General features: G+C 47.3%; 1 protein-coding gene across 2 annotated transcripts in view; it reads left to right on the top strand.

Annotated features, from left to right (window-relative positions):
* The window catches only part of sgip1a (SH3GL interacting endocytic adaptor 1a), a 56,312-nt gene that overhangs the window by 36,134 nt on the left and 3,913 nt on the right, over positions 1–16,265 (top strand). The window contains exons 9-19 of one of the 2 annotated variants that reach the window (XM_085375636.1): positions 739–750; positions 2,181–2,202; positions 2,308–2,392; positions 3,301–3,386; positions 5,033–5,113; positions 5,647–5,721; positions 5,946–6,743; positions 7,649–7,770; positions 8,051–8,204; positions 11,683–11,742; positions 12,689–12,800. In XM_085375636.1, coding sequence (XP_085231762.1) covers positions 739–750; positions 2,181–2,202; positions 2,308–2,392; positions 3,301–3,386; positions 5,033–5,113; positions 5,647–5,721; positions 5,946–6,743; positions 7,649–7,770; positions 8,051–8,204; positions 11,683–11,742; positions 12,689–12,800 — 1,607 coding nt within the window. The remainder of the gene's footprint in view (positions 1–738; positions 751–2,180; positions 2,203–2,307; positions 2,393–3,300; positions 3,387–5,032; positions 5,114–5,646; positions 5,722–5,945; positions 6,744–7,648; positions 7,771–8,050; positions 8,205–11,682; positions 11,743–12,688; positions 12,801–16,265) is intronic. The other variant, XM_085375637.1, reaches the window with a different exon arrangement.

Raw genomic sequence — 16,265 nt, 5'->3', positions numbered from 1 at the left:
GACATCGTATCTTTAAAGGCTAAAAGGTCATAACGTGAGAGTCGAAGAGCTTCCTGCTGTGCTTCCTGTTTACATACAGCAAAGCAGCAGTGATTGGTTATGACAAGCAATACAGAGCTTTGTCCTTCACCGGTGTATCCAATCAGAGGTCTCCTTTCTAGGAGCATTTCCCACCCACTGTTGCATCACTTTAATCACTCACGGCTCACTGCACAACTGGATCAGGCACAAGAGTGAGCGATGGAGGGAGAGATGGCTGATGCGAGGTGGACATGACACAGACAGATGGAGAGATTTCAGTTCAAATTAAAGATGCCAAGGGGGCAGATGGAGTCTACAAGGGAGAATAAAAGGAAACTCTAAAGGATTAGTTGGCAAAAGGGTGGTGTTTGCAGGAAAGTGATTAGAATAAAGATGGATGAAAAGTGAGCCCATTTGAGATTCTAGAGCGACTACATTTTGTTCTTGAACACTAACCTAGAGTTGGGGAAAAAAAGTGAGAATGACTTATTTAAACTCTTATCTGTTTGACATCACACACACAGCTGTTCGAGCTTATTTAAAATAAAAATCTGAGACAGATGAGCTCGTTTTTTTATGACTGGGTAACAACCACATCCTCAAATTCAGCCAACCAGGCCAAAAATACTTCTCATCCTGATGTATATGATGTCTCCTTTACTGATTTGTCACTCTCTGATCAGGTATCTCTTCTCTCTTCCTTTTTGCTGGTCACAGAGACGTAGCCCGGTAAGTGGCTTCTTCTTCCTTTTCCCTGGGGTTAGACTCAATGTACCATAGCATGTGCCACATGTCCACTTATTCCTTTTCTCCTTGTCCTTGGGGTCAGTTGAATAAGGGAAAATATGTAAGGGTCAGCAGTTAAAACAGTCAATCAATATGTTTCAAAATTTCATTAACATTAAAAATATTTTTAGCTTTTTAAGATCAGCGATATACTTGTGTACTTCTTTTGGGTATTTCTTTGCCTTGAATGGCTTCATGCTTGGTCTCTACTGGGGACACAATTTACACTTTGGACAGCTTGGACCCTTTGATGTCTTACTTCAGTCACTCCCCATCGTGTCTTCTCATCTGCTCTCCTCCCTGCCTTCTTCTCTCTCCTTATCTGCCTTTTGTTGGCCTCTCACATCCTGCTTGTGGTGAATTCATACACATGCTCTCTTAGACTTTGGTGTTTGGGATCACAGCCGAGAAGGCAGTAATGTTTGTGCTGTTGCCTCCCCATCATCAACACTGGTCTCTTTTTTTTGTACGCCTATCGCATTTTATCACGTGGCTTCTTACAGCTTCAAAGGACGTTTGGAAAACCTTTAAAGACGCCATAAACCACTGCAAGCAGATTTAGATTACCAGTATCCCACTTTCAGACAGATTTGATGTTCACAGCATGATTGTTGTAGCAGCTTTGCATCCCTTCATTTTTTCTGTCTCGCTTAAGGCAGTTTTCTCTACCTATTACCGTTGGGCGATTGGACGAATTTATCGACCACAGCGATAGGCTGAGCGTTTTACAAGAGCGATTTATTTATGTATTTGCCCATGAGTAAGTTAGTTTCAACCAACAAAGTCATGTTTGAGTCTTTGCTGGCGCAGTACGTCTGCACGAGCGGCACACCTCTTTGGTTATATCCTCAGGTTTACCTCTTTCACCCGGTTTAAAGCCAAAGAAATCCCAAATTGGTGACTTTGTATTTTACTTTTTGGCAACTAGTTCCTCCATGTTTGGACTTACTGTGTTCTAAGCACGCAAATCAGTCCGCCCATCAAAAAGTCACCTGCCCGAATATATCGGCCATCGTCATTTATTGGACTGATGAATGTCGGTTAGAAAAATGTGACAAATCGCCCAAAGTGGGGAATGCGTGCAAGTCATGCCCGCAAGTCATGCCCGCTCATGTGAAGTGTAACTGAGTGCAGTCTGATCAGATTTAGTCGCAGTTCAGCCTCCGACCTTCAACAGCCGTTGTCTTTGCTCTGTCCAAACACACTGGGAAGTTTCAGAAAGAAAAGAATAAAAGAGCTAAGATCATCTTTTTTGGTTTTATTAGAAATCCTCACACATGGATGGAAGAATGTTGGATCCAAATATGAGAACAATTTGAGGTTTCCTGTCTTTGACTTTTTACATTTCCATGTTGTTTCTTTCCACGTTACAGGGTTTGAAAAGGAACACGTCCAGTAAGTATCAGCTTCATCACCTCAGGCCAAGCTCGCTTTTTACAAGTGACAAATTAGGAGGATGTGATGTAAGATTAACGTAAATACATTTCATTTTGGGCGCAGGTGAAGAGATTGCCAGACCGAGACGCGTCGTCCCTCCTGCACCCGCCGTGGCCCCCACACCAGCTCCAGCACCACAGCCCCCCAGGTGTGTATCTCGGTGTCGCTGCTCGTCCTTTCTCCTGCCTTTGGATCACACTTCAGTCCCGAAAAGTTTTGTGCAGTTGGTCTCTATTTTAGCTTTTTGCTCGTTCCACGACACTGACGCGTTCATTTTAATTATACTTTTCTTGATGTTTTAGTCAGCGGTGTCAGTAACAAGAGGCACAATCGCTGTATCATCATGCATAAAATGTCGACATTTGGAAACTGCACCATACGTTGGCGAGGTTTTTGTTATCTTCAATATTTTCTTTGCTTATTAACTGCAGGCTTAAACTGTGGCATGCCACATGAAAAATAGTGTAGTAAGAGGAAATGTCTTTGGGTTGCTTTTGATCTTTTTGCCATCTCGTTAAATAATTCCAGACAAAAACTGTCCTCTAAAGCCAGACAGTCCTTTGCAGACCTGCCACTGTATCTACACAAAAACTCCACGCTGTGCAAACCTGGTTTTCATATCTATTGCGCTGAAGACGAGGTCTTTTTATGTTTAAGTGTGCGTTTGTTGGTTGTTGTTTGGCTGCGGTGTTTGGTGTGTTGGTTGCAGCCTCGGTACAGTGAATATGAGGTATTTGTATTTTCTGCAGATGCGATTGAGCCACAGTCACTTTCTCTTTCTGTAATGCCAAAAGACAAATGTTAAAAGTCAGTTGTTTTTATTCTGCCCCCAAAACCATCCCATTAGCTTTTCCCGTCATTCTTCCTGTCGTTGTTTATGCTCCTGCCACACTTTGAAAATGACACATTTGTAATATTGTTGGGAAGATTTGAGCGGAAAGGGGAGCTGCAGCCTGATCAGACGACATGCAACGAGACGCTGCACTCTGACTGTTGTAGCTGTAACTGTTTGCTGCTAACAGTTTCTTCTGTATTGTCCTGTTTTTTCTGTCGCAGCAATCAGCAAACACCAGTCTCTGAAGACACCACAGGCTTATTTGGGCCTCCTTTAGAAACAGCCTTTGGAGAACAGAAAACTGAAGGTAACCCTCTGTGTCTTTGTCTGTCTGTGTGAGGCTTCCAGCTAGTTTTGGATGTCTTTGTTGAGGGTGTGGTTGACGGTCGTGCTCTTTTGCACAGTGAAACTCGTTCATATGCAGATTCTGCCGTCACCTGCTCACATCCAGCCCTGCAGGATTTTATGATGCAGACTGTGGATGAGCTCTTAGCTCTTACGCAACTGCCGTGTCAGGCGTAAGTAACATCAGCTTGACACAAATTCCCTTCGCATTAATTCAGACAAGTAGAAAAGCTCTGCCTCTGGCACTTTGAACTGGTAATGTTTCACTTTTTTCCCAGTAAATACTAGTTTCATTAAGATCCTCTTAAGGTCAGTTAGAGATTCTCTGTGTAATTTGACGCAATTCAGTAGCGTCAGATGTGCCGTTAAGTTGAATCGTTGTCTTTGTGAAGCTGCTGGAGTGTAGACGGGATGTGTTGCAGGTTTGTTGCATCACACTGCATTCATCCTTTTTTAGCTTATTAGCTGGTGTATTTTTTTCAGATGTCTTTTTTTTATATGCAATTATAAAAGCGAATATTATATAGTAGCACTAAATCGAGTGCGTGTTCTTGTGTTGACACATTGTGATTGCAGTTTTTACTGACGTTCTCATCTGTAGCCGTGTCCCAAAACGTCGGCTGCATCCTCCGGAGGCCGCATTTGAAGGCCGATTACGTCACAGCCAGGCGACGAAGGCTGTCCCAATTCGTCGACTCCTTCAAACGCGGCCGACAAATGCGTCCTTCATTTCCCCAAATTTGAAGGATGGGTCGGGTGTGTCCTTCGTGGCCCACCATATCCCAGAAATCATAGCGCGGCCCAGCCAAATTTCAGCTGCCAACAATGGCGGCTGCTACTAAGTTTTAAAATTACTCTTATTAATCTTTCTGGGCCACAAAATAAACTTTTAACATATTTTCAGGCGAGAAAGTAGCTGCGTAAATTACAAATATCTGCTCGGTTTATCAAGACATCGCATATTTGCAAAAGTCTGTCACCCACCAGCTCGATAGCTAGCCGGGGGGTTCAATGGTCACTCCAGCCGGCGAGAGCAGCGGACTCCCGGCGTCATCGTTTTCAGACCCCCGCTCTTTCGCTACTCAGGTTAAACCTCATATATAAGTCACTCGGATAACTTAAAAATGTAATTGTTTGCCTTTTTTTCGGTGTTTTATTTGTTCCGGAGTAAACCGGTTTGGCTGAGATCAAAGTTATTAGATTAAATAAAACTTTATTAATCCATCGGGAGGGTTCCTCCGGGATTTTCACACAGCTGAATAAACATCAAACTGATTAAACAGAAGTGTGAGACGGTCGAGAATTTACGCGTGTCTTGTTATACTTTAGATAGCAAGGAGCAGACGGCCGAGTTTATTAAACTCCACCGAGACAGCGGTGACGCAAATCTGAAGGCTAGACCGTCCCATTTCACAGCCTCGCACTTCCGGCCTTCTCGGTCTTTGAAGGACCCGGCCCACGTAGACCGCGAAGGCCGGGTCCTCCGAAGGATGCAGCCGACGTTTTGGGACACAGCTTCACGCAAACATCCCCAAAGGATCACGAGCCCGAAGTGTTTCGCTGCTAACGCCCTTCACGATGGCCTTTTCTGTCCCCTCCTGAACTTAGCGGTTCTATCTGAGTGTGACGTGTGGGGGACTCCTCTATCAGAGCCTGAATCCTCTTTGACAAGATCCTTTCCCACAGGAAGTAAGTTGCGCCATTCCCTCCACATTACGCCGCACTTCCCCGTCCCTGTGAAATTAACACACAGATGGATCAGCTCAGCTCATCATCCTGAGAAATCTGCAAACTGACCTGATCAAACAGCTGTGTGCCAATAATGCTCCCTTCCCCGTTCTAAACAGCCATCGTTTCATTTCATCAGTCATTTCACGAGCACGTGATTCAGCGTCGGTTGTAACACCAGAGACGTTCAATAAGTTTCCGTCATTGGGCACCAACCCTTGCCTGCATGCATTTGGGCTGATGGGGGCTGAATGTTCTGTGTTGCATGGTGGGTAATTTGGGACGATCCCCCCTCGTGTTGTATCTGGAATACAATGGTGCCTGTCGTTGATAGATCCAAACGTTCATCTTGTGTTGGCTTATTTTCTTCATTCATTTTTTTCCTTTGTTGTCGTTTGCGCCTTGAGTCAGACTGTATGCAGCCCATCACCAGGTGCAGTGATGTGAAACAGGTAATTATTGCATTCATTGTTAAACTTGTGATATACTTGCAGCTCCACCTCCACTTCCACCCAAGAATGTCCCAGCTTCTCCACCAAATACTAGCCCTCCGCCTGCAGATGATGCTGGTAAGAATCTGCTCATCTGTTTCTGCCTCCCGTTAAATCGCCTCAAACTGAAACAAGCTTTTAAATTTGACCTCAGTCGTCTGTTTATCTTGATGTTCCGGTGCTAACTTTGTCAGTCTGTTTGTCTCCCTGTGATGTTTTATCTCCTTGCTGAGCACATCTGCAAACACCCCCCCCCCCCCCCTTTTCTTTTTTAAATTGCTCCTTCCTTATCTCTGTTTCAGAAGTGTCTGCAGGAGCAGACAGCTCAGCCAGGAAGCCTTCAATAGCCGACTTGGACAACATTTTTGGACCGGAGCAGGCTGCCTCTGCCTGCGAGGATACGGGTGACTCGTGGGTCTGCTTCAGCGAAGAAGCTCCTGACCAGCCGCCTCCACCAAAGGACCCTGCACCTCCCCTCCCCTCCTCCCCACCTCCTCCAGAAGAACCAGCACCTCCATTACCAGCCTCCTCTCCTCCACCTGTGCTTCATGCCCCACCCTTACCTACATCACCACCTCCTTCAGAAGACTTTGCACCACCTCTGCCTACTTCACCTCCCCCAGAAGATGATTTTGTTCCCCCTCTACCAACTTCCCCACCTCCCTCAGAGGAACAAGTCGTACCTTCAGTCCGTTCGGGTCCTCCCACTCCCAAAGACCAAAACCCTCCCACGCTCGCCACCTCTCCGTCTCCTGCAACAAAGGAGCTTTCATCTCCTCCTGTTTCCTCCCCTCCTCCTCTTAGTTCACCTCCAAGTGTTCCACCTGCACCCACCCCCAAAATAAGCACTCCAGCACTGACGCCTCCTTCCGAGGAGCCTGCGGCTCGCTCCGTCCCGCCGCCTCTTGTCCTCTGTCAAGAAGAGAAGCCCAACAATACAAGCACCACCTATCCCAAAGAGGATGGAGGTGAAACTGTCACTTCGCCCAAAGATGCAATCCAAGGCAGTAGAAGTACACCTCCGCCACCACCTCCTCCAACGTACCGCGCAGTGGTTTCATCACCAGGTCCCACATCTGGGGCCGGCGGCACGAATAGCGGTGAGCGCTTCAAGATCCTCACTTAAATATATTTGTTGGGTTAAAACTTAATTTAGAGGATGGTTTACAAGAAATATTCTCACTACAATGAAAAGAAAAAACCCACACGTCACCTGATCACTTAACTGCTAATTTTAATGGTGTCATTGCAAACAGACAGTGACAGTGTTGTGAGCTGAGGCATCATGTCAGCAGTGCACCCTGCTCAGATTTTCTTTCAGCTGATTGCACCACTTTTGTTGGAACTTGCATCACAGGAACAGTTATCCTGCATGTTCTTCCTGGAAAAGAGGTCATGTTTTGGCCCAGATTTATGTACAATAGCATTTTGCCTCAGAGCGTATTATGTTACCAGGGCCTTTTTCTTTCACGTTTTATTAAAAACTTGACTTGCTTAGAATTTCTATGCTTTTTGTTGCATTTTTAGTGCCTTTTTTTCTTTGTTTGTTTTTTAGCTTTTTGCTTTTTGACCCGTCCTTGAGCTGCCCAATATGTGGGAAACGTGGACAAAGACAGCAGTGTGGGCGGGTTTGTTTTGTTAGGTTAATTGTACTGAGCCAGTGTCCAAAAGAAGTGGATGTAACGATGTGGCGAAAAAGGAGCTCTTCGAACGAGGAATAAAACTGATCAAATTTCCTCTCGAGTTTTCAAAATGAAATGTTTGAACATCTGAGCGGAATCATTTTTCCAGTTTCGTCAATGGTAAAGCACGTAGAGGGATGTGTGCTCTTAATGCTGTATGGAGGATATGAGGTGTGTAGTAGATCACGACAGCGATCCTGTGAAGTGAAAAATGAAACAACACTTCTTACTGAGTGCTGATGGTACTCTGTCCTTTTGTTTAGTCGTTTTCCAAACTGAATAATTAAATTAATCCCTTTTGTGTTTTTTGCGCGCCTCTTCAGGTTCCTCTTCACCCGTACGACCTGCCACACCGTCGTCAGTCAACCCCACCCCACCTCCCCCTCCACCTCGTCCCCCTTCACGACCCAAACTTCCTCCAGGGAAACCTAGTGTAGGCGATGCGGTAAGACCTTTTTTTGTTGTTGTTTTTGTTTTCATTTTGTCACTCTTATATCTTTCAGTTCTTTGGCTCTGATTCGGGGATTTAGGCATTATTTACATGGCCTTTGAGTCTAGGAAGAACTGGCAAAAGAATAATCATTAAGTCGACTATCTTAATCAGGGTTTAACTTGATAATCCCAAAGAGTTTATAGCGGCTGTGTACATAGTATTTAAAATGCCGCATGCTAAACCGCTTCTTGTTTCCTTCCCGTCTCTCGTCTCGTCTCCTTTCTGTGTTCAGAATCGCCCATTCAGCCCACCGATTCACTCGGCCAGCCCTCCTCCCATTGCTCCGTTGGCGAGGGCTGAGAGCACCTCCTCCATCTCCTCCACCAACTCGATGAGTGCCGCCACCACTCCTACCGTGGGCAAGGAGCTCTCTGTGTCTGTAACAGGTGTGTGGACCATCCGCTCAACACTGCAGCACGTCTCCTGATGGATGTGGAGGTCACAGAGGCTAGCAGGGGCATCTTCTGTCATTATATTAAAAGTTTTACATGCATTTTACGAACTTTGCATGTAGCGTTTGTGCGCATGAGTCATGCACCTGTGCATTTACTCATTTTATTTGTTTTGGTTCTTTTTTTTCTGGAAATGGCAGCAGTTTCACCTTTGATGTTGTTTTACAGCATCTAAGTATCACAGAGCGAAACCTTCTACAAACATGCAAATGATAGTTTTCTGTTTACATTTCTATTTATTGATAAAGAATTAATTACACCTAAAGATAAGAGTCCTGAACTTCACACACACACACACACACACACACACACACACACACACACACACACACACACACACACATATCTATCTATATATATATCTATATATCTATAGATATAGATAGATATATAGATAGATATATAGATAGAGATAGATATATAGATAGAGATAGATATATAGATAGAGATAGATATATAGATAGAGATAGATATATAGATAGATAGATATATCTATAGATATATATCTATAGATATCTCTCAACATATATATTAGTATCTGATTCACGTTAACACGCAAACACAGGGAAATTCTGCAGGGTGTGAGTAGGAGGTGAGAATATGAAAATTTTAAAGTGCAAACCATCCTTTAATGAATTAGTGACACAACAATTTCTACTCCTTGATAACTGTAGAGTCGGTTTTAAAGGAGCCTGCAGTGCAGCTTTTAGTGGATAATGGCAAATCTCAGTAAACTGTAACATAGCTGAGTCATAATACTAAAAAAAATAATAAATACACATTCTGGAGGCAGCAGTTATGTAAAAGCAGAATCTAGTCCCCGATTGGAGGGTGCTTTCTTCCTCTTTTAAACAAATTGCAGGGACCGACTGAATAAATGACATTTTTACTGAGGTCTCTGTTACAGCCGCTTAATTTAATCTGTATTCTTTGTGCATGAAAACAGTCTCAGAAACTGCTTATTATGAAATATTCTAAATTGCTCCTTTAAAGTTTCACCACTTTTTTAAATTTTGTATTTTCATCAGCATATTTATTATAATTGAATATATTTGTTTTTCTCCCATTTGAATTTAATGTGCATCACAGTTCTGATCATTTTTCGTTGTCTTTCATGGTTTGATTTCTTTTTGCTTGTTTTTTTGCTGTTTGTCTCTTTGGCTCGTCAGAGGATGATGTATATGTAGACAAACTTCCCACCTTTGAGAGACACTTTGATTCGTTTGCAGGTAGGGTAAAGCACCCCCCCTCCTCCTCCACATGGGGACGGGGGGCGGGTTAGGTAAGGGTTTGGTGAGTGCTTGTTTTGAGAGTTTTTGGATTTGGATGCTCTTTACCCGGAGCGCAGTGCACAAAGAAGGGTAAAGGCCATCAGTGAGTGTTTTGTGCCTTTTTTAGATGGAGGTCAACAGGTTTTGTAGCCTCATGTCAGGCTTTAGAAGCACAGTGCATACCAAATCATTTTTCTTACTCCTCCTTTTTTCACTCATCTGCTTTGATTCGTGCACAGATGTAAGGACGCACCAGACATTATTTCTTTTCCTTTTGAATATGGCATCATTTTTCAGTGAAACCACCAATCTTCTACATTGTTTTACTCCTCATACCTTCCCACGCATTTCTCAGCCATCGAATGCATATAACAGTCTCTTTTTATCTGCATATCTTTGTCATTTCTTCCTTGTGTTTCTCGCTCATTCTCTTGGATGTCACAGTGAAATCTGCCAGGAAACAAATGAAAGCTGTGGTGACACAAAAAGCTGAATCTACTGCATAGTACTCCAAAAAAAGTGCCCCCCACCCCCCGGCCCATCTGCCCGCTTCTAAGACTTTTCTCTCTGTTTTATGACTGTGCACCAGTGACTGTCTCGCCATGTTCCCATGGCAACCTCCTGTCTCGTCTCTCGGCGACACGCATTGTGCGTGCAGTGCGGTTGCTCCCAGATACCTCTGCTCTCAGTTTGCAGCACAAGAGTGTGTTTGAGTGTTTGTGTGCTGTTAGCATGTCTGAGGAGCTCTTTATCTTGTCGGACCTCGAGATCCACATTGTCTGTCTTTTCCCTCTCACGCGCACTCAAACTCACCAGCTCACTTGTACCGTCAGATCAGTGCTTCTGCTTAGAGTCATTTGAAGCCTGGCGTGAGATTTAGGCTGAATTAGACAGGCAGCAGCTGCTTGGTATTCATGCCATCCTCAGTCTACAACAGGAGTGCACGACACGGCCTCGAGTTCAACCAATCTCTCAACCAGGCTGTAAAGCATCGGTCTGCTCCCACGCTTGACCTCTGACGCTCACCTTTCACACCTGTCGCCCACGCTCTCTTCAACATAGAGCCCGACATATTACCGGACCCCCGCCTTCCCCATCTGAACACCCGCCCTTTTGTTCTTTCTCTGAAGCAGTCTGCCGCTCTCATCGTTCCATCACCCGACACTCTTAGTCCTCCCAGACCTTTAGCCACAGGAGCCTACGGCCATAGCATGGAGAGGAACAGGCCTCCCCTGTTTTTGTGGAGCATTTGCAAAGTTTACAGTGTCAGCGTGACAAAAAAGTACACAATTTTTCATCCGTCAGACCTGTTGGAGTCACATTAGAGCTGGAGTGCAGATCATTAGAAAAATGCTACTGCTCCAGTTTAACGTTTCTTATTCTTTTAAATGCATTTGGGGGAAACAGGATCCACCAGTGTTCAGGTTCATTACCATGTTATTATTATATTATTTAAAAAAGTCAGAAAATGAGCTGAAATATGGTTTAATTTGGTTTAAGCTGTTTATCTAGTTTTTTTTTCTGTTGCTTACTAATTGGGACTTTCTGAGTCGTCCTCTTTTTTTCCCTGGTGTCCGTGAGGGCGGTTCAGGTGTCTTTGTAAAAGCATATGGCACCTGAAACGTGGGGTGCAGCGAACCACAGTCTCGCCGCCTCCCTGCTATCGTCTGATCTCAGTCTCATGGCTTCCCTCTGCACACCATCCTCATGCATAGCGGCCAGCGTCAGTGTGTTTCATAACTGAAGGCCTGTTGTGAGACCTGATCACAGTTTTAACACTCGGGTATCTGCTGATGAAAGTTAGGGTCACTGAATTGGAAAGTCAGCTTGTTTCTAATGCTTTGCTTTGGAGAAAACGTTGGCTCCCCCAACACAAACAAAAAAAGACCACTGTGTATCACCCATCTTGTCACATGCTCCTCGACCCTTTGTCCTCTTTCGCCCCCAGCCTCCACCTCCACGTTTCACCTCACTGTGACGTGTAATAGACCTGCCATGTGAGACTCACGCTACTGTCCTTCTCTCCTTGCCCCTCTCACCCCTCTTCACCCACTTCCCCGCCTTTCATCCCTGTACCTCCTCCCTCCTCCTCGTCCTCCTTTCCCGACCCCCTCCCTCCCTCTACCCTCGAACCCTCACAGAGAATGACCAGCCATCCCTTGTATGGTTTGACAGAGGGAAGTTTTATTTAACCTTCGAAGGTAAGTTTTCTCTGCAACAGGGTAGCGCGCACACACGTTATTACGAGGCTCATTCGTGCAAGCTTTGGCCTTCTTCTCTCCTCCCCCTTTCCTCCTTCCCCTCTTGGCTCCTCCATCATCATCATCCCTTCATTACCCTAACCCTGGCCATGCTATCGCCCTGACTGAGCCCCCTCACCTAGAGCCAGATATGCGGTGCAATATCTCCCTCTAACTTCTTCTGATGATGATGTTCATTTTCATCATGTCTGCACTGATTCATTCCCTAAAGACTCATCAGTCTTTGTCTACTTTACTAATCACTTTTCTCTGTACTGTCATCATTTTACCTGTTGGGTGTTTGATCTTGGGCTCTCTGATGATCTTTGATCTTGTCCAAAAAATACAAAAATTGTCAGCATGTCTGGAGTACGCATGCACATCTGCCTTGCTCTATGTCTGCCTCTGTCTCTTTTTAAAAACATCCAGCTGTGCTTATTCAGTTAAAAACAGACATGTATAACCCACTGTGTAGAAATGCATTAATCTGAGGGAGACATTGGAAGCAGTTCACAGTCAAAGAGCAGAGAGAAATGGGTATCATCCGTACATATAATGTGCTGTTTTCGTGCCTCTTTACTAACACCAGTATTTGTTTCATTTCATTTCATCACTCTTAATTTGTTCATGTTTCGTTCCTTATTTTCTCCACACACAGTTTGACACAGAGAGCGTAGTTTAAGATTTGGAGCATCTATTTTTCATGTAGTGATTTCTGCTGAAGTGTTTGTATTCAGGGCTGAAGTTTGGATATATTAATATCAAATTTAGGCTTAAGAATTAAAAAATGGTTATAATTTGAATGTAATTCTGTCTCTGACAGCAACCTCAACAAATCAAACAGCAACAGTGGAGCACAGCATTTATTTTAATTACAAATGTGTACGTGTGGGTTGGTTACTCGTAGGCTGCTCTCGAGGGCCCAGTCCTCTCACCATGGGAGCTCAGGACACGCTTCCTGTGGCGGCTGCGTTCACGGAAACAGTCAACACCTTCTTTAAAGGAGCCGATCCCAACAAGTAGGTCTTCTTTACCTGTCACAGTAGAAAACCCTGACTAGGCTATTTCAATATTTATTTATTTTTGTGTGGATGATGAGTAAAAAAAGTTTGTTTGACTACGTTTTACCACAATATTTAAGGGATAATGGTCGACGGGGTTTATTAAGTTTGTCCCAGTTTACCATCTAAAGCGGCTGTAATGTTTGTTTGATGCTTTTGTCCATCCATCCATCAATCCTCATCCGCTTTGTCCGGGGCCGGGTCGCGGGGGCAGCAGCCTAAGCAAAGAGGCCCAGACCTCCCTCTCCCCAGCCACCTCCTCCAGCTTATCCGGGGGAATACCAAGGCGTTCCCAGGCCAGCCGAGAGATATAATCTCTCCAGCGTGTCCTGGGTCTGCCCCGGGGCCTCCTCCCGGTGGGACATGCCTGGAACACCTCACCCAGGAGGCGCCCAGGGGGCATCCTTGTCAGATGCCCGAACCACCTCAGCTGGCTCCTTTCGATGTGGAGCAGCAGCTGCTCTACTCTGAGCCCCTCCCGGATGGCCGAACTTCTCACCCTATCTCTAAGGGAGAGGCCAGCCACCCTTCGGAGGAAGCTCATTTCTGCCGCTTGTATCCGCGATCTCGTTCTTTCGGTCACTACCCACAGCTCGTGGCCATAGGTGAGGGTAGGGACGTAGATCGACCGGTAAATTGAGAGCCTCGCTTTTACACTCAGCTCCCTCTTCACCACGACGGACCGGTGCAGCGTCCGCATTACTGCAGCTGCAGCCCCAATCCGTCTGTCGATCTCCGGCTCCCTTCTCCCATCACTCGCAAACAAGACCCCGAGATACTTGAACTCCTCCACTTGGGGCAGGAACTCATCCCCGACCCGGAGTGGGCACTCCACCCTTTTCCGGCTGAGAACCATGGCCTCAGATTTGGAGGTGCTGATCCTCATTCCCGCTGCTTCACACTCGGCTGCGAACCGTTCCAGTGCGAGCTGGAGGCCCTCACCCGATGAAGCCAACAGAACCACATCATCTGCAAAAATCAGAGATGAGATTCTGAGGCCACCAAAGCGAAAGCCCTCCGCCACTTGGCTGCGCCTAGAAATCCTGTCCATAAAAATTATGAACAGAACCGGAGACAAAGGGCAGCCCTGGCGGAGCCCATCACCCACCGGGAACGAGTCCGACTTATTGCCGGCAATGCGAACCAAGCTCTTGCAACGGTTGTATAGGGATCGAATGGCCCGTAGCAATGGGCCAGACACCCCATATTCCCGCAACACCTCCCACAGGACACCCCGAGGGACACGGTCGAATGCCTTCTCCAAGTCCACAAAACACATGTAGACTGGTTGGGCAAACTCCCATGCACCCTCAAGTATCCTGGAGAGGATAAAGAGCTGGTCCAGTGTTCCGCGACCAGGACGAAAACCGCATTGTTCCTCCTGTATCCGAGGTTCGACTAACGGACGAACTCTCCTTTCCAGCACCCTGGCATAGACTTTCCCAGGGAGGCTGAGGAGTGTGATCCCCCTGTAGTTGGAACACGCCCTCCGGTCCCCTTTCTTAAAGATGGGGACCACCACCCCGGTCTGCCAGTCCACAGGTACTGCCCCTGATCTCCACGCAACATTGCAGAGGCGTGTCAACCAGGACAGCCCTACAACGTCCAGAGCCTTCAGGAACTCGGGGCGGATCTCATCAACACCAGGGGCTCTGCCACCAAGGAGTTGTTTAACTGCCTCAGTGACCTCGCCCCTGGAAATTGGCGGGTCATTCCCCTCATCCCCAGACTCTGCTTCCTCCTCGGAAGACGTGTCAGTGGGATTAAGGAGGTCCTCGAAGTATTCCTTCCACCGCCTGACAATTTTCTCAGTCGACGTCAGCAGCGCTCCGCCAGCACTATACACAGTGCAGGTAGAGCACCGCTTTCCCCTCCTGAGACGTCTGACGGTTTGCCAGAATCTCTTCGAGGCAGTCCGAAAGTCTTTTTCCATCGCCTCTCCGAACTCCTCCCACACCCGAGTTTTTGCTTCAGCCACTGCCCGAGCCGCATTCCGCTTGGCCTGTCGATACCTGTCGGCTGCCTCCGGAGTCCCACAGGCTAACCAAGCCCGATAGGACTCCTTCTTCAGCCTAGTGGCTCCCTTCACCTCTGGTGTCCACCATTTGGTTCGGGGATTACCACCACGGCAGGCACCAACCACCTTGCGGCCGCAGCTCAATGCAGCAGCTTCGGCAATGGAGACGCTGAACATGGTCCATTCGGACTCAATGTCCCCAGTCTCCCTCGGAATGCTGTTGAAGCTCTGCCGGAGGTGTGCGTTGAAGATCTCGCGGACTGGGGCCTCTGCTAGACGTTCCCAGCACACCCTCACTACGCGTTTAGGTGCACCAGGTCTGTCCAGCGTCTTCCCCCGCCACCTGATCCAACTCACCACCAGGTGGTGATCAGTTGACAGCTCAGCCCCTCTCTTTACCCGAGTGTCCAGAACATATGGTCGCAGGTCTGCTGATACGATTACAAAATCGATCATCGACCTACGGCCTAGAGCGTCCTGGTGCCACGTGCACTTATGGACACTCTTATGTTCGAACAGGGTGTTCGTTATGGCCAAACTGTGATTAGCACAGAAGTCCAATAACAGAGCACCGCACGGGTTCAGATCAGGGAGGCCGTTCCTCCCAATCACGCCCCTCCAGGTCTCGCTGTCGTTACCCACGTGAGCATTGAAGTCTCCCAGCAGGACAACAGAGTCTCCAGGTGGAGCACCCTCCAGCACCCCCCCCAGGGACTCTAAGAAGGCTGGGTACTCTGAACTGCCACTCGGCGCATAAGCGCAGATGACAGTCAGGACCCGTTCCCCGACCCTAAGGCGCAGGGAACAAACCCTCTCGTCCACCGGGAAAAACCCCAACGTACCGGCAGCAAGCCGAGGGGATATTAGGATACCCACCCCAGCCCGCCGCCTCTCACCAAGGGCAACTCCAGACTGAGACAGAGTCCAGCCCCTCTCCAGGAGACTGGTTCCAGAGCCCAAGCCATGTGTAGAGGTGAGCCCGACTATATCTAGCCGGTACCTCTCAACCTCACGCACTAACTCAGGCTCCTTCCCCACCAGAGAGGTGACATTCCATGTCCCTATTGCCAGTCTTGGCAGCCGGGGGTCAGTCCGCCAGGGCCTCCGCTCCTGGCCGCCACCCGGCACACAATGCACCCGACCCCTATGGCACCTCCTGCGGGTGGTGGGCCTGCGGGAGGATGGGCCCATGTCTCCTCTTCGGGCTGTGCCCGGCCGGGCCCCATGGACTAAGGCCCGGCCACCAGACGCTCGCCCTCGGGCACCCTCCCCGGGCCTGGCTCCAGGGCGAGGCCCCGGTAACCCTATCCCGGGCAGGGTAAACTGTTCCCTCGGTTTCCTTTTCATAAGGGTCTTATGAATCGCTCTTTGTCTGGTCCCTCACCCAGGGCCAATTTGCCATGGGA

This window comes from Diplotaxodon limnothrissa, linkage group LG17 (genome assembly GCF_057381915.1).
Source record: "Diplotaxodon limnothrissa isolate DT_005_m linkage group LG17, D_limnothrissa_male_GT1.1, whole genome shotgun sequence".
NCBI classification, from domain to species: Eukaryota; Metazoa; Chordata; class Actinopteri; order Cichliformes; family Cichlidae; genus Diplotaxodon; species Diplotaxodon limnothrissa.
The sequence above is the reverse complement of the archived record's forward strand: the minus strand, read 5'-3'. Positions and strand labels throughout refer to the sequence as shown.